This window comes from Desmodus rotundus, chromosome 1, assembly GCF_022682495.2.
Source record: "Desmodus rotundus isolate HL8 chromosome 1, HLdesRot8A.1, whole genome shotgun sequence".
Lineage (NCBI taxonomy): Eukaryota > Metazoa > Chordata > Mammalia > Chiroptera > Phyllostomidae > Desmodus > Desmodus rotundus.
Genome location: NC_071387.1, coordinates 182,835,413 through 182,853,480, shown reverse-complemented (window position 1 = coordinate 182,853,480; position 18,068 = coordinate 182,835,413). Strand labels below are relative to the sequence as shown.

Below are 18,068 nucleotides of genomic sequence, written 5' to 3'. Positions count from 1 at the left end.
TTGCATTAGCAGACACTGAGAAGGCTGGGGCACTTAAAACACCTGCCACCCCGCATCACGTACAAACAGGGCTCTGGAACGACAGAGAAGTGTGTTGCTCTTACCCTACACAGTCATCCGCGTGTCCAGTGCCATAGAAATGCCGGGCACCAAGCTCCTGAAGGCGTTTATCAATTACCTTGCCCCCGTTACAGAAGTACGTGTATTCTGAGTCACCCAGACCTAAAACGCCCAAACAAGTTATCAGTGCACAACAGGCTTTAAATTTAGAGAAGACACATACAAATAAAACATTTAAAACAATACCATTCATGCTCTTTTTGATGGAGCAAGAAATAATGTATAGCTTTGCATTTACTACTTTTTTCTTTGGGTAATACTAAGTATGAAATAATCTTTTCTATTTTATAATGGAAAAGTACCAGACACATTGAAACAACAAATACTTTTTTGGCCACTGTTAACAGAAAAATTTTTTCACATTCTTGTTTCCATGGATCTGTGTAAAAATCTGAGAATTTTAAAATGAGGATTTGGTTTAAAAACATCATTTCAGTATCTGCAGACATTTCTGGTCTAGTACAACGGTCTACAAACTATAGCCTGTGGGCCAAATACGCCATCTTTCTTTGTAAATAAAGTTTTATTGGCACACAGACAAGTCCACTTGATCACATACTCTTATGGCAGTTTTCAAGCTTTGCAGCAGAGGTGGGTAGCTGTTACAGAGACCGCATGGCCTGCAAAGCCCAAAATAATTACCATCTGGACCTTTTTAGGGTTTGCTGACCCCTAGCCCTGAGCACAGAAGGTCTGTCCACAATGTAAACCATTACTCACTGTGTTCCTGGTAAGAAACTGGACTAACATTTTCATACTTGGTTGAAAATCTACAATTAAAAGCTCAAATTTCTCAGCTTTTTACTGTTTATGCACTTTCCCAATAAGAATAAAGTGAAATATCGGTGGGTTCATTTATGAACCTAAGACAGTCTGTAATGGCTGGATGGGCTTCAGTCTTTCCTCTTTAGCAATTTATTGAGGAATTTTTAATGCATACATGTTCACTCTTAAAAATTAGAAAATCTTGCATTAAAAACATGCAAATACTCCAAAATATTCTTTTGAACATGTTATACAGGACAGACCTCAGTCAGGGTCATTATCTGCAATTTCTTTTTTCTTTTAATTCTTTAAATTATTTTTTTATTGTTGTTCAATGATAGTTGTCCCACCTTTTCCCGTTGCTGTCACCTTCCACCCCTACCCCTGACCCCAGTTCCCACAGTCAACCATTTCTAATCAGTTACATTTGGATACAATCCAAACTTGCTGGATACCTTGTCACGGGAATCACTCTCAAAGATAAACAATACAGATTACAAACCAGGAAAATGGACCCTGAATTCCCTGCCTGGTGTCATATCTTGCTGAGCTTGTCCATCTGATCCTTTATCTTAGTATTTTAATCTACATTTCACAGAAGACTAGTGTTTCTTAACCTGGGAGCTTTTAAACATGCTGATACCAGGGCCCTACATCAGAACAATTAAGTCAGAATCGCTGGAGGGAGGCCCAGGTAATGGAATTCAATGAAGACTCCTCCAGTTGGTCCCAATGTGAGGCCAGGACTGAAAGCCAACACCCACACAGAAGTCCCTCTGCAGGGTGCCTGGTCAACCAGCAGGGGGGAAACTAGGGCAGTACCTCCTCTTTCCAGCAGCTCTTCTTGTTGGGGTTGTTTTTTTTTTCCCTTTGTTTTTGTTTTAAACAGAAACAGATCCATTTCTTGATAATCAAAGCACACTTCTTTGGGCTTCTCCTAGCCCTCTGTGTTTAATTTCTAAGCGTGCCTACGTATGCCTTCAACAAATGCCAGCAAGTACCCTGTGGGCCCTACCTGAATTTCTCTGAAGCAGCCGTTGTCAGCCCCACAGGATAAGTTTTTGTAAGTACACAAGGTGACTGGACACTCGCTAACACAAGGACACCGTCCAGGTGACAGTGGGGTCCTACTGCATGTACCTGTGTCAAATCTGCACTTGACTCAACAGAGCCACTTACTCTCAGTGTATGCAACTGCACATCATAATTATAGTAACGGAGCAAACTAACAAACCATTTGTATAAATTGTATGTTAGGCCTTGGGTATGGTTTCTACACTCTCCCATGGGGAACGTCTTCCTTGCTGATGAGGGGACATGTATTCCAGCAGTCGGTGACCTTGGCAATTCCACCAACACGCACAGTGAGAACACAGAAGCCGAGGCTGCTTCTCCCCTGTGGCCAGATTAATGTATATAGTTGACTGGCATGAGGATTTATGGATATTTGTTTTTTGATTTCTTTATATCTGTGTATTAGCTTTTAATGTCTCATTTTTAGAGTATACACTTTTGACACCTGTAAAAAATCAAAATACTACTCTTTTTAAGATATTTCACAAATATTCACTTACAGGACAAACAGAAGGTATTCTATTCATATGTGTAATTTATACCAAAAAAATGATTTCCAAGTGGAAAACCACCATCCTAGGGGACTGGTCCTTAGGAGGGCTATCAGATCCACCTGGGAGATTTTTTTTACACAGCAGTACAGCATGCAGGGTGCTCCTTCAGGAATTCTGGGTCAGTGGGCTTGTGGTGGGGCTGGCCACCACCAGTCTGCAACGTGTCGTGGCTGAATCGGACGTGCACTTGCAGTTAACAGTGCTACTCAAGGGGCTCTGCAGAGGTGGTGCTGTGCTGACGCCTTCATGGAACAAAGCACATTTACGATGAAAAATCACACGTTTATATAAAAACCAAAAAAGAACAAAACCCATACAATTATGTGCAGGGTGGGGCAAAAGGAGGTTTACAGTTGTGAGTATGTGAAACAGAGTTTATTCTTGATTTATTAATTATTGTATTATTTCCATAGGCACAACTGTAAACCTACGTCTGCCCTACTATACACTATGGTTTTAAAAGATACATTCAGATGCCACCATTAAAGCTAGTAAGAGCAGTAGAGTAAGAGAACATATAGCACATACCTAATAATCCGTACCGCAGGTGAGCAAAGAAATCAACCGGCAGCGTCTTGTCCTGTATTTCTTTCACGAACTTGCGGGCGGTGTCAGGGGGGTCTCCGTTGCCAGTGGTAGAAACGACCACAACAAGAGGTGCTGTTTCAGTTTTTAGATCATACTACAAAACAAGAATGTCATGTCAGGGATCTACTGCTCTGTATAGCTTTGACTTCACATCATCAGCTCAGTTTCCTGTCTTGAACCAGTCATCAGCACTGCATATGGCATACAGGCGGAGGCACACACAGCATTTTCAACTTGGGAAGGCAAACTGTTACTCCTCAGCTATCAGAGAAATTGGCTCTCACTCCCTCGGGGCTCCAGCCAGCTGAGAACATCAGGAGTGATCAATTGAGATCCTCAGTGTTTCCAAGTCTTAAAATCAGGCTTCTTTATTCTAATTTTCACCTGAATTTAAACATTTCAAATAGAACACTTCACTGTTTCTATTTACAATTCCATGAGCTCTACTGCTCATGAGTATTATCTAGTTCGGCTCATGCTGATGTCATAGGTAAGGATTCGATCTAACATTTTACCAGGAGATTCCGTGCTTACGGGCACTTCACAAGTTGTATATTCAACTCAATGAGGTTTGTTAAAGTAACTACACCTCAAAAATGACTTCATGATGTAGGAAGTAGAGAACTCTGTTTAAAACTGGATCAAGAACTGGAGAAACCATCCAGCTGGAGAGAGCAAACGATGTTACTAACATGGTATTGAAAAACATAAACTGTTCACCTGACTTTGAAATAGCTGCTGACCGAGGTGGTGAGGTGGCCCAAGGGGCCAAATCAGGGTTAGCTGTATGATAACCCTGTTTTGGTAACAGATTCAGGTTGTGTTCCATCATGTGGCCCCCACAAGTTTACTTTGAAGTTACTACAGAATCACAAAACCTGCCACCTGGTGGTGTCCATCAGGACTCTCCTTGCCGGGTGACCCCCTTGGCCCTGGTGTATAAAGGAGCTAGCTGTTCTCCTCACATGAGCTGAGTTTATAAATCAAGTGTGCTGCCAACAGTCTAGTCTTTTGAACTGAAGACGTGGGGGAAGCCCAGAGGAGGTTGTGAATTTGAGTGCAAGTGTACTGGCAGGGTAGTTTTTGAAGTACTGAACTGAATCTGACCGCTTAGCAGATGGGACCTCAGCTTATGCTTGAATGAAAGACCCTGCTAGTTGCTACAACCTAACTTATATAAAACAGTAGTACCTGGAGGTCTCAACAGAACTGTAAGAAGAACATAAACCTGTTAAGATCGTATTTATCCTAAGGTACAGACTTCTGCAGAGACTGAATGCACAAGCAAGCAGTCCTGGACCTAAAGAAACCCAGTCTACTCCAGATACTTATGCTTCTACTTTAAATTCTATTTCACAAAAGAAGTAAGTGTCCCTTCACTGGGAAGAACTTTGACACAAATGGCAACATTTTCATTTCGGAGAAACACAAATGGGGCACTGGAGTTCTGAAGTGGGAAGCACACATGTGCATGTGAACACAGACATCTCATTTGTTCTCCCAGTAAGATGAACAAGGCAAAGACTACTAGTTTCATGTGGGTTGAGTAATTACCTGTTTAAGTTTTTGAGACAGTTCAGTCTATTCAGTCTAATTCAAATGGATACCTAAATGTTAAAACAAGAAGACCTGGCAGGGATCTTAATACACTTTATAAAATAAATTCCTGAGTATTAAAAAAAAAAGGATCATTGTGGCATTTAAAGCCCTACTTTGTTGTTTAACATCACTCCAAAACAAAGTATCTTCAAAGCATAAAACAGTAAAAACCACAGGAGTAACAGCTATTACCTTATCTGACTCACTAATACAGTGAAGGTCTGCAGAAAATCCATGTGCAAAGGCCTTTTCCAGTATTTCTTCTGCTATGGCCTTTGCCTGTCCTTGCTGTGTGGCATAGAGCAACAAGAACCTTCTCATCGCCTCCAAGCATATGCTTGTTGCAGCGAGAACAGTTACACTGAAAAATGAACAAGGGAGAAAGGGGTTTTCTTTCTAATGAAGCAGTAACAACCTGCAGGTATTGATTCTCCCTCATATTCTTAAAAAAAAAAAAGACTCCAACACTATCCACACAAAATATGAAATACAGTTCCCTGATTTTGTTTGCCAGCATTAATTCCCAAGGGGTCATAAAAAGAGAATTTATCAATCCAGGAGGTGAAATGAAGTTCGAATTCCATGATTCAAAAACCATTCTGGGGTCAGACTACCTGGGCTTCAATCCAGGGTGGCTCACTCACAGCCGCAGAAGTGGAGGCGAGCCTCCCAAAGGACCTGTGCCTCCGCTCCTGCACCCTTACGTGGGATAATCGGAGTACTGTCAACTGCCCGAGACAAAGCACCTGAGCATCAGCTGAGACACAGCCGTGCTCAACAACTCCTAGATACCTTTTTGTTTGCATTCCATTAAAGTTGTAGGAGTCATGGTTAGTACCTGATTCTAATGCTAAATAAACTAGAAATAAACTTTATCAAGCACTTACTACTATTTGACTCAATATATGTAAGTGCAGTGTATATGTACTTTATTATGTATAGACAGGAAGTAATTATTTCTAATCCGCTCAATCGCTTTACTAGTATACGTATTTTTCCTGAAGAGAAACCAGTAAGCAAATAAAGGACACTCACAGACTTCTCATACTCATTCAGTGTCTACACCTGAGGGGCTGTCAGTATGTAGGGAAAATGTAAACTGAATGCCAAATGAAAACCTTGGCTTTGGTGTGTGAACCACCAACATTTTTATGCTTCTCTGGCCAGTTACATCTTAGGGCAAATTAAGCAACAAAGAAACTTAAAAATAATAAAAGAATCCTGTTAGGGAACATGTTAACAATCATGGAATCTGCTTAAGGAACAGAACAGCGCCTGGCATACAACTAACAGAATAAAGGAACGTGTAAATGAGTATATATAAACACACTACACATTTAGTGCCCACTGGCAACTCTGAAAGTGTAATGACAAAAACGCCACAAATTATTATTATAGCTAACCATCTGGAACACTTTAAGAGCCACGTACAGATATAAGCGTTTCAGAGAACAAGCCGAACCTCTTCGTCCTCTAACTACCTTATAAAGCAGGTAATGCACCCCACGTTTCTCAGAGGCGGTTCCCTGGCACCCGCAGAGAAAGGTCAGGCAGAGACGCGCTGGACCAGTACGACCCATCCGGCCAGGTCCGTGTTCCGAACATTCCTGAGTCTCCAGCGCCAGTTCCCAAAACCCACCCCGAGTCCCCGCGCCCCCAATGTGCCCTTTACCACCGACTACAAAAGGTTTCAGAACAAAGATACCGACAGAACCAGCTTCTCTCGTGCAAACGCCGGGCCAGCGGTCCCGGGAGCCCGTCTTAGGCCCTCAGTTCAGCGCGACAGAGCTCTGACGTCCCAGCGCGCGCATCGGGGTAGGAACCCAAGGGCGCAGAGGTCTGTGCCCAGGCTGACCTGGAGCCACCGCCCCTCCGCCGGCCCCTCCGCTGGCGATGAGCGTGCGTCCCGAACAGGGGTGCAGCTGCCACAAAACACTCACCCGCGGGAACCCAGGAGGGGACGGACGGCCGAGAAGAGACAGGCCACGTGGGTTTTGATCCAGCGCCTGCGCACACAGTTAAGGCCCGCGCGTCGGGTGCTCTTTACCACTACCGGTAGGAAGTTCGGAGGGGACCTGGGCCAATCACAGCACGCCGGACGAGGGCGCGGCCTCCCGCGCGTGCGCGGTGTTGCTCGGCTCCGCAGCGGCGGTGAGTACGGAGTCCCACGAGGCCCTCGTTCCTCCAGGATCTTCTTGGAACCTCGGCGAGCAGAGGTCGGTAGGTGATCACTCAGGCTCAGATCTTGGACGTTTGGGCCCGTAGCGTCGCTAAAGCGACAGTTCTGCCCTGGCTTGCACGCTTCTTCTCAAGCCGCCTCACCGGCTCGGTGCTTGAGCGCACGTACCGGGTCCTGGGTTTGGGGGCACCCAGACCCTGGGGTGCTTTCATTCTAAGAAGGACGCGCGACTTCCGCGCCTCTGTCCTGCACATTAGTTTTCCTAAGTCTCACAGCCAGGTGTTTGGGTCTGGTCCGTCGCTCCACCTTACTCCCTCATTGGCCTGCACTGTTTTAATTTTTTTTTAATTCATTTTTTCTTCGACCATTGCGAAGCTAGACCCTTTTCTTCCTCAGTCGTAGCCCCGACGGGAAACCAAAACCTCTGGGGCTTTTACGCACTTTAAAAAATATCTTTGCTTTACATTGACCTATAGAAATTTTGGCGACTTGACCCGTTTCCTTTTTCAGTAGAGTTTAATCTTTGAACAACGTGAGCGTTGGGGGCACTGACACCTCCTCCCCTCTTGCCCCCCGTGGAAAATCCGGTATAACTTTTGACTCCTCCAAAACTTAACTGTGGTGGGCCTTCCGCATTCGGGAATTCCAAGCCTCCGATGGAAAACACATTTAATTAAACGCAGTTCCTTCCATCAACCGACTTACAGAATGCAGGTTGGTTTGTGTCTAGGCTGCCTGCCTTTGAACGCCAACTCTGCCACTCACTTAGCTGTGTAAACTGAATAAATCACTTCTTTGTGCTTTAGTGTCCTCACCTGTGAAATGATGATAAAAGTGCTTTGTTCATTGGACTCACGGGAGCATTAATTTAGTATATGTAAAGCACAACAGTGCCTGGCAAATGATAGCGATCGTTATCGTTAGGTGCCAGCCACTACTCTAAGCTTTAGGATGCAGCGGCTCTGCCCTTTTTGGTACTTATGTTTCAGTGGGAAATGTTTATTAATCGCTCATTATGGGTAGTTAACCTTAGTTTCATAAGTATCGATGTTGTTGAATGAGTCGCATTCTCAATATATTTGACCATGTTTTTTATTCTTGTATTTAGTTATAAATCAAGAGTTGAGAATCTGATGGCATGGCTTTAATTACCTTTCGGAAGAACCTTTGCCATTTATCTGATTTTCGGATACATGGAGCTCTGGCTGCTCTGAAAAATCAACCTGTAAATCATGTTCACAAGGCAGTCCAGGAGTATCTGTGCCCATGGTTCTGCTCACTACAACATAGGCCTTTCAGGGTCAGGTTCCATCACGCCCGTTGTAAGAAGTTCCATTCAGAAAATGGAAATGACTTTCACCCAGTTGGTGAGCCAGTGTTCTCTCAAGTACATGATTGGGACAGTTTTGAACAAAATCTCAAAACAATGAACGAACAGATATTTTACAGGAGACTGAACAACTTCACTTCATCAGAAGAAGTGCTAAGTTTTATAAGCACGCTGCAATCTTTGCCTGATACTATGGCAGCAGGAGCTTTACAAAGGATTTGTGAAGTGGGAAAAAAAGATGGTGATCAAAGGCTGCCAAAGGAAATACTAGAGAATCCCGTCTTTCAAGCTTTATGTGTTCAGTTTGAACAGGAACCCTCAAATCTGTCCAACGCTGGTTTGGTGACTGCTTTGCAAGCCCTGACCCTGTTGCCTGTGGATCCCCTAAGTAGCTCGTTACTGAATTTGGTAGCAGAATGCCAACATCGTCTCAAAACGGGTAGCCTGGAAGTCCACAGTCTTTGTGTTCTTGCGGAAAGTCTGCTTAAACTCCAAGGTCCAGGTTGTAAGACACTGGACCTGATTATACATCAACTGCAAGGTGAAAAGTTGGAAGAATTTACCCCCGAGGATATCGTGGCCCTTTATAGAATACTGCAGACATGTACTGAAAAAGTGGACCAACACCAGACATTTCTAAATAAGATAAACAGCTTTTCTCTGTCGATAGTTTCCAACCTGAGTCCTAAATTGATGAGCCAGATGCTCACTGCCCTAGTGGTTCTCGATCAAACTCAGGCACTTCCTCTGGTTATAAAATTGGGTAAATATGCTGTGAGGCATATCCCTAATTTCACTAATGACGAACTCAGGAAAGTCTTAGATGCTTTCATATACTTTGGGCACCATGACAGATTTTTTATAAAGGCCCTGGAGCAGCATGTAGTGTCACTCTGTCTCACTTTGGACCCTGAGGTGGTCAGCAAAGTCATGGGGTACTGCAGTAGAAAACAGATCCTTTCAAAACCTATCCTGAATGCAGTGGCAGAAGCTTTTGTTAGCCATTCAGAAAAATTTTCACCTAGTCAGATTTGTGAGTTGATTGAACCATTTGGAAAACTCAATTATTTGCCACCAAATGCCTCTGCTTTATTTAGAAAGCTAGAAGACATATTATTCAATCATTTCAGTTCTTTTCCTCCCAAAACACTATTGAAACTTCTCCATTCGTGTTCACTTATTGAATGCCATCCAGTCAACTTCATGGCAAAAATATTCAGCCCTTATTTTCTTCAACAGCTACAAGGTAAGTTGGTTTTAACTGCTGAGAGTGGAAAAATTAGCCTTTGAACTTGGGTTGTTTTCAAGTCACATATGTACCTGTTACACTGAGTAATGCTTCACCGTTATTTTTTCTTCCATAATAAGCTAAAGGAGGCATCTGAAGTTAAAGTTGGTAGTGTAAATGCAGAGTTAAAGAACGCTGGAACAAGGAAGAACGAGGGCATCATTTGGAGGATAGCTTGTTTGGATGAATGAATGAATAAATGAATAGATGAAATATAGAATATTTACCCCGTTCCCTATAGCCAACACTCAGAAGATATTCAACTATTGTTCATAAAAGAAAATCAGTGTCCCTTCTGTGTTGAGCATCATTAAAACAGTATCTGGTGTATGAATACAAAAATACCCCCCAAAAACTAGAAAATTACATGGAGTGAGAAAACAGTTTCGGGTAAACAGACTCTGCTACCCCAGCTGAGAAACAGTGTTCTTGGGGGGCTGTGGCAATGGCAATGGTCCCAGTCACGGCAACAAGTTGGAGTCTTTGTGAAAGCAGTTGTAGAACGCTTGTTTTTTATTTTTTGAGAGAATGGTATTCATCTTAACTGAAGGCCACCAAGTATGTAAAAAAATCTCAATTTCCAAGAAGGTTCCACTAACAACTAACATATTTTGTCCCTTTTAATTGTATATTCTGTAGTTCGGAGCTTCAGTTCTTGGAAGTCAAAATGAGCTTATATTGATGGTAAGCAAGAAGGCATAATTAATTTTAACATGTTCTTTTAGTAGGGTCATTTAAGAGTGCCTTATTGTATATTCATAATGTTCTCTTCTCTCATTTCATATATCAAAATGCAAATTTAACTATGACTGGGATGCTCTTTGTTGCAGGTAAGGAATCTCATTTGGACAGACTGAGCGTAGCGCAACTGACCCAGCTTATGTTAACCTCACACCTAGAGTGCCCTTTCTATAAGGTAAAACACGAACTGTGTTGCTTTATTTCTCTATGAGGGTAGTTTCCTTTTATAGTATTCCCTCCCCTCAACACCCTGACATTTTTTTCAGCTCCTCTTTTGATCTGCCTTAACCTTGTTAAAAAGCAGAACTTTTCATTTACTTGGAGTTAGTGGCCACCAGATAGCCATTTCTTGATAAATCGACCCGACTCCTGTTTTCTTGTCCTTGAAGGACCCATTTCCTGCTCGAATATTTCTTAGAAGGTTTTATCAGGTGCTGCAGGGTTTGACTCTCCAACTCCTGGGGAGCCACGCTGAGGGTGGTAGCCCCACAGTTGTTGGGTATGACAGTGTGCTTCTGGCTGAACACGTCCTAAATCATCCTGAGTACCTTTTTAAGCCATGGCTCTCATCTGACGGAATTCAGTGAGGTTGAGTGTGTGTGTCCCATCAAGTTCATTCGCATAGTGTTATTCCGCACTTGGTTTAAAGTCAGAAGCAGCATCTTCAGGTGTACTCATCCCTGCCTGGCCCTTTGTACTTGGTTGAACCACATTTAAGTGTAGCTCATTAGGGTATAAAGTAAAGAATAAAAAGATATCATTATTAGTACCAAGAATAAAAATAGTTACCAGTAACCTCCTATCCCCGAAGGAGAACAGTGTTAACTGCAATTTTTACATCCAAAGGTACAGAAATACATAAATGCTCTCTACTTTGTCTTTTTTCGTGGAATGGGACAAAGTACAATTTGCTTTTATGGTAGTCCATCATGGGCATTCCTCAGGGCAATACATAAAGATAAAACGCATTCTTCTCAAGAATGGCATCATAGTTCCTGGTATTTATCCTACCATCCCACCATCACTGGCCTTTCGGGTTTTTCCCAATGTTCATCACTATCGACAATGCTATAGTAAATATCCTTTTATATCCTTTCATTCTGGAGCCTTCGTGCTTTTTTAGTCTAGAGACTAGATTCCTAAAGATGGAAGTACTGGACTAATTTTCAGTAAATACTGACAGTCTTTTCCCTGGTAGTTGTGGGCGCCGCATTTCCCCAGCCATGAATGGAGGTGGCCACGTCTCCCCCACTTCATTGCAGTGTGACCTCATCCCTTTAATGTTTCATTCGACTCTGAAGAAGAGTTTCAGCTCACACCTTTAAATTGTATTTGAATGAGTAATAATGAAGTTGAGCTTGTTTTCAAATGTTTCTCAGTCATTTACATTTGCTGTAAACTGTGTTTTTACCCCCTAACTAATATTTCTATTGGGTTGGGGTTTTTTTGTTGTTTTAAAGATTTTATTTATTCATTTTTAGAGAGAGGGGAAAGGAGGGAGAAAGAGAGGGAGAGAAACATTAATGTGTGGTTGCCTCTTACGATCCCCAACTGGGGACCTGGCCCACAACCCAGGCATGTGCCCTGACTGGGAATCGAACTGGCGACCCTTTGGTTTGCAGGCTGGCACTCAATCCTCTGAGCCACACCAGCCAGGGCAGATTGGTTTTCTTTTTCCCCCTAAAACTCACTGGAAAACAGAGATTTTAGCTATTATGCGTGTTGCATATATTCTCTTCTGGTTGTTAGTTTTTTTATTTTTTTGGTTTAATGTTTATGATGCCTCTTTGCTCTAAAGACATTTTTTTAAGTTTTCTGTAGTTAAATATGGCTTCTAGGTTTCCTGTCTTGCTTAAGGCTATTTTACCACTCCTGAGCTAATACAAATGTTTTACTAAATTTTTAAAATGCTGTTTTCCTCACTATATTTAGATTTTAATCCACCTGGAATTGATCATCTGTGTTGTGTGGTAGAACTCTGACCTAGTTGTTTTCCAGGTGGATAACCAAATGCTAGCACCATTTATTACACAGCTGTCCTTTTCTTACTGGATTGAAATGTCTCCGTTTTCACATGTTTCAGGATTAAAACTTCAGCTGAGTGTCCTTAAGGCCCTTGAAACAATTCTGAGAATTCCAAAGACCCAAAGATGTTTCTCGAGCTACCACAACATTGTTCCCTCCTTCCCACTTTCCCTCCCTCTTTGCCTCTCTCTCTGTGAGGTGATTAGTGACTACTTTTAAAATGTATTTAAAACATATTTTGAACTATTGCACTTGAACTATTAACAAGAATATTTTGCATTGTTGTTTTGAGAAAAATATTTGCCCTAAATCCTGGGAAAGTATCAGTCATGCCTATAAAGTAATTTGATCAGACTTTTATACTCATGCAGTGTTCATTTTATTATCTGGTTAGTTTTGTATCTTTTTTTCCCTCATATTTGCACATATACTTTGTAGGGTCCAAAACGTCTTCCTAAATATCAAGTGAAATCATTTCTTACTCCATGCTGTTCCCTGGAGACACCTGTGGATTTTCAGCTCTATAAATCTGTGATGATCGGACTAATTGACCTTTTAGGAGCAAGATTGTACTTTGCTTCAAAAGTGTTAACACCCTACTATTACACAATAGGTGAGTAACGGAATTTTCTCGTTGTTTACTAAACCTCAGCCTGCGTTCTCATTTGGAATACTTGGGACTTAGTAGCCATAGAAGGTCTGTAAATACAAAATGGACTTGGCCCTTCCCTAAAGGTGCATGGAACAAGGGTGTGCAGTAGGGCTTAGGGTCCAGATTGTCTGGGGTACAGCCCCCATATGTTAGCCAGGTAGTAGCAGAATGACTTTGGGCAGAGTTTTCAACCTTTTCTGCTCACTTCTTTCAGTACAATGAGGGAATAGTGACCTCAAAGACTTAAGGACTATATGAAATAATGTGGAATAATACCTGGAGGACAGTAAGTGCTTAGTAGTTGTTAGCTGCTGTTATACTCTCGGCCAGTGCCTAGTACTCTAGTACACGTGGCTGTTTACATTTACAATACTTAAAACTTAAAAAATATTCAGAGTTCAGTTCCTAAGTCATGTTAGCCCTATTTCCCAGTGTTCAGTAGCCACAGGTGGCTCATGGCTGCCACATTGGACACCGGAGGTATAAACACGTCCATCATCAGGAAAGTCCTGGACAGCGCTGACTAGAGGGCGTATGTCCTCCTGCCCTTACAATTTTTAAAGTTGATGAGTAAAATAAAATCAGCTCAAAGAGGACAGGGTTTTCTAGGCTCCAGGTGGTCACATCCCACTCCCCTCTTTTATGGGTTCTTTTGCAAAAGGGATGGCCGACATCAGAGGGAAAGAAGGGGTCAATACTCTGGGACCACATGTCAGGGTGCAGGATGCTCTACCTGATCTGGTGATGAGAGGCTCAATGTGCATAGGTGTCTAACTTGGCTTAACTTGTGGATTTTCTTCACTGTCTGGATGGATGGTTCATTTGTGTGCATGGATCTTGTTATACCTCATATAATCTGAGAACCCACCCCTTGTTTTTGTGTAGTTGAGCCTTCTCAGTTTAAGGCTGACTTGGTTGATCATAGACCTGGTTAATTGGAATTCTCACCATTGCCTGGTGTGGTCATTACTTTGCAGCCTTCAGCCAGTTGGTAAATGCAGTGTGGAAGAATTCAAAACAGAACGAGGAGGAAAGGAAGATAGTGTTTGTGGGGGTATCACACGAAGAATTTTTCCTTTCTTCTCTCACCAGATGTTGAAATTAAATTAGATGAAGAAGGATTTGTATTACCACTTACATTTGATGAAGACATACATAAAAGGTAAAGAAAACTGTTGTGATTAATGTTATAAGATTGTTGAGGTAAATATACAATGATTGCTTTATTAAGAAAATGAAAAAAAATACTCTGGAAATTAAAATGCTACTTTGTAGCATATCAGTTGTGGAAATTAATTGTTACATTTTATGAACCTCAATATTAATAAAAGTGAATGTTTTCTCCACAGATTAAAGGATATCACATTCATTACTCGAAAATAGCACTGGCAAAAAGGAATAAACAGATCCCAGTAAACTCTGGAAATTAAAAATATATAAATATTTTGGGTTGTCCTAAAAGTTGATTTTCTTTCCTTTGATTTTTTTTTTTTTTCAGAATAGCGCTGTGTATAGATGGTCCAAAAAGATTCTGTTTGAATAGCAAACACTTACTGGGAAAGGAAGCTATTAAGCAAAGACACCTGCGCTTACTTGGTTATCAAGTTGTTCAGGTATGCTTTCATCTTATTTTTTTCCCAGAAGCAATTTCTTACTCAGATTTGCATTTACCAGGTTACTAAGTGGTCTGCCAGCCCGAAGGACCAAGAATCTTACATCTAATTTAAGTACCAACTTAATTAGGCTTAAATCTCTTTTATTTTATTATTTTTTTAAGATCAAAATCATTTTTTAAATTTTTATTGAATGTATTGGGGTAACCGGTTAATAAAATTATATAGGTTTTAAATGTAGAATTCTATAATACATCTTCTGTATATTTTATTGGGTATTCAATTACAAAGTTATTGGCGTATCTGTTTTAAGATTCTCCTGATTAATGAATAAAAATGGGCAGGATAGCGCATTAAAACCAGTATCTTTGTCACCACTTAAAGTTTAAGGCTTACATGTTTTTACATCATCAGCCACGTAAGAGGATCTTATGTGGGGAGCCACAGGGAGTAGACGTGGAGCTTCCCCAGTTCTCTAAGCCGTCCACTAGTCTGCCTTCCGCTTTCCTGTCTGGTTACTTTTTTCTACTCCACTTTGTTCATCGCCAGACTAATTTTCTTAAAAGTAATTGTGCCAGTGTGTTCAGAAGCCCTCACTGTTTATTACTTACAGGACAGAGTCAAAGCTCGTGGACGTCTCCACATTCCAGGCCCTCCATAGTCCACTGGCTGCCAGGCACTCTGCTCTCAGTGGTTGCTTCCTTTTCCCCCAGCCCCCTTCCATTCTCTCTGGCCCTTCTCAGTTAGTCCAGCTGCTCCCACCACCTCTTTGTTCTCTGCCACTCTGAGTATCTGATTGTGGTCATTCATCAGCTCCCAGGTCAAGTTCACCTCTCACCCTAATCCGGCAATACCAGAGCCCCAATTTTCTTTGCATGCTCTGCTTTGTACTTACTGAGCCCCTTGCGCTGCACCAGGTGCTGTTGTAGGCACTGGACTACAGGATGAGTAAGCTCGTGTGATCTGTGCCCTCGAGGAGCTTCCAATCTGTCATTCTTCCATGGGGGAGGGCAGGAGAGACAGGTGACCAAAATACCAAGGGGATTCAGGTTCTGAAGGAGTATGACAAACTTTGTTTTCCTCCCTTTTCAGGTACCCTATTACGAGATTGAAACGCTAAAATCAAGTTTTGAATTGGTGGAATATTTACAAAGGAAACTGTTTCCCCAAACCACTGATGTTCCTTGGTAACAAGAGGGAACGTGGTCTTCAGAACTCATGCTGTGAAAGAACTTGTGTTTTCATGCGACTCAGCGTGAGAAAAAGAACGGCACCTGTGAAGTAGCTCTTTCTTTATGGACTGGGGGTCTGGAAAGGGTCTGTAGTTTTCCTTATACCACGTGTACAATTACTGGTGATAAATTAAAATTAATTGTAATTTTTATTGAATAATAGTATCATATGTACTTTTATACAATAAACAGAATTAATCAAGTATAATAAGAATTGTAATGAGTAAGTTGTTATTTTTAAATCTTTTTCTTGTAGTAGTTACCTGCTAACTGAAATTATGCTCTTTAGAGACTTTCGTTTCTTCTAACAGATATAAGGAGGAAATTTTATCTCCCATATCCTTTTATATTTTTTTAGAGAAAGTAAAATGTGGTAAGGAGGAGGAGTGAGAAAAACAGACTAGAGTCCTTTGGATATAAATATAACTATAGAATTATGTAGAAATAACCCTTTAGGTAATAAGAAAACATGGGAGCTCTTATTTTTATTTTTTAGTAAAGCTATATAAAAACATGAAAAAACATATCAGGGTTATGCAGGGTTTTGGGGAGAAGGCAGGCAGGCCTCAAGAGTTCTGGAGTGGAACAATAGAATTCTTCCAGCAGCTGCTTCTGCGACATTGAGCAAGGAGACAGCCGCTCTGCGCCTGTGCTGAGCACTTGAGCTAACACTTGTGAGTCTGGGGGACTTCTGACTGAAGTGTTGCCACAGTCAGCTCAGAGAGGATGAATGTCCTGCCTAGCATTTCATGCCTCACAAGTGGTGAATGCCTCTTAAAGCTGGTCTGGAGAAGCAACAGACTTTAGTGGCTAAGAATCTAGTCTGATTTGAGTTCCAGCTTCACCACTTGCTGAGTGACCCTGGGGCCTGTTTCCTCAGGGTACTCATAAATAATAATGGAGTGGTGAATAGTTTCCAGGGACAGCCAGCAATAGAGTGCTGCGAGCTGGGTGGCTTAAAGTAACACAAATTTATTTTCTCCTAAGTTCTGGGGAGTAGCAGTCCATAATCAGTGTCTGCAGGGCTGTGTGCCCTCTGAAGCCTCTAGAAGAGGGACTTTCCTTGCCTCTTCCTGGTTTGGGGGCCCCAGGTGTTCCTTGGTTTGTGGCAGCGTCACTCCAATGGCCTCCATGTTCACATGGCCATCTTCCCTTTGTGTGTGTGTGTGTGTGCCTGTCTTTGCCAGCCACATGGGATTAGAACCCACCCCAACCTCATCTTACCTTGATTAAATCTTCAAAGACCCTATGTCCAAAAAGGTCACATTCACAGGTGCTGGAGGTTAAGACTTCTTTTTTTTTTGGAAAGGGACACAATTCAACCTGTAACAGATAGAAATGAAAATTAAGTCAATTGATAAATATAAAACCATTAGAAAGTTGTCTAGCGGAGAATAAGCACAGACTGCATTAGCTAGTAGTAGTTGGGCTGAATTTTCACCCATCATGCCATATACTTCACTTAACCCTTTTGAGTCATCTTTAGAACAGCAGATGGAGACTAGATGTGCTCTAAGATCATTAAAGTTTACGCCTCTGGTGACGGGAGACATGGGAGCAAATGGAGAGAGGTGCTGGGGATTCCGATGGGTCCTTGTGCCCAGGTGACCTGGCCACTCCCTCCCCAGCCTCTAGGCCAACCTCAGTGCACAGCATCTCCCATCAGCTCACCCTTCGGTATGACACAACCCTGAATTGTGAAGTAAACATTTACAGTTTACAGAGAAGAGAGCCTTAACCAAATAGCCACACAGAGGTAATGACAGTCTTATTATATAAACGATAGGGAAAAGCACAGCCTAATGTCCTTCCTCCACCTTTCCAACTTTTCCAGCTCCCTCTCGTCCATCATGACCTTTTTTCCTGTTGCTCTCCTTGGAATCAGACTCCTCCCTGTGCACTTCCGGTTACATCCTCTGTGGACCCTTTGCCCCACTTGGCTCTCCCCTACCCACTTCTTCATTCAACAAATGTTCACTAAGGAGCTCTGATGAGGGTGCTGGGCATCCAATAAGGGCTAGAGCTCCAGAGGGAAGCAGTCAAGAGCCCCTGCCCTGAGGGCATAGGAGTCAGGCAGATGATGACAGCTCCTGAAGCATGAGCAAGACTGGGAATGCAGGAGACCAGGCCTGCCTGGGGAGTGTGGAAGGCTTCTCAAGGTGACTTGTGGGCTGAATTTTAGGAGGGAGGAGGGAGAAGGAGGGAGGGCCTGTGTGGTGGGAGAGCATTTCAGGCAGCGATGGCCAGAGCACCAAGTGTAGAGCACCTGGGACTGTCCCAAGAAAGGAGGCGAGATCTGACTGGCACC

General features: G+C 42.3%; 2 protein-coding genes across 5 annotated transcripts in view; one reads left to right on the top strand and one right to left on the bottom strand.

The window, feature by feature from the left end:
- MTRR (5-methyltetrahydrofolate-homocysteine methyltransferase reductase) overlaps positions 1 to 6,720 on the bottom strand; it is a 33,452-nt gene extending 26,732 nt beyond the window's left edge. Inside the window, exons 1-4 of one of the 4 annotated variants that reach the window (XM_024578475.4) lie at positions 6,641 to 6,720; positions 4,893 to 5,061; positions 3,042 to 3,195; positions 105 to 222 (exon numbers count right to left, since the gene is read on the bottom strand). In XM_024578475.4, the coding sequence (XP_024434243.2) occupies positions 105 to 222; positions 3,042 to 3,195; positions 4,893 to 5,021 (401 nt within the window). In that variant the 5' untranslated portion in view covers positions 5,022 to 5,061; positions 6,641 to 6,720. The other 3 variants (XM_071219704.1, XM_045186336.2, XM_045186339.2) reach the window with 3 other exon arrangements.
- A 117-nt stretch (positions 6,721 to 6,837) lies between these two features.
- FASTKD3 (FAST kinase domains 3) lies at positions 6,838 to 15,992 on the top strand. Its single transcript, XM_024578496.4, has 7 exons — positions 6,838 to 6,916; positions 7,988 to 9,455; positions 10,328 to 10,413; positions 12,702 to 12,876; positions 14,008 to 14,077; positions 14,414 to 14,528; positions 15,621 to 15,992. Exons 2-7 carry the CDS (start codon positions 8,018 to 8,020, stop codon positions 15,717 to 15,719), a joined length of 1,983 nt encoding a protein of 660 aa, XP_024434264.2. The 5' UTR covers positions 6,838 to 6,916; positions 7,988 to 8,017; the 3' UTR covers positions 15,720 to 15,992.
- The last annotated feature ends 2,076 nt before the right edge of the window (positions 15,993 to 18,068 follow it).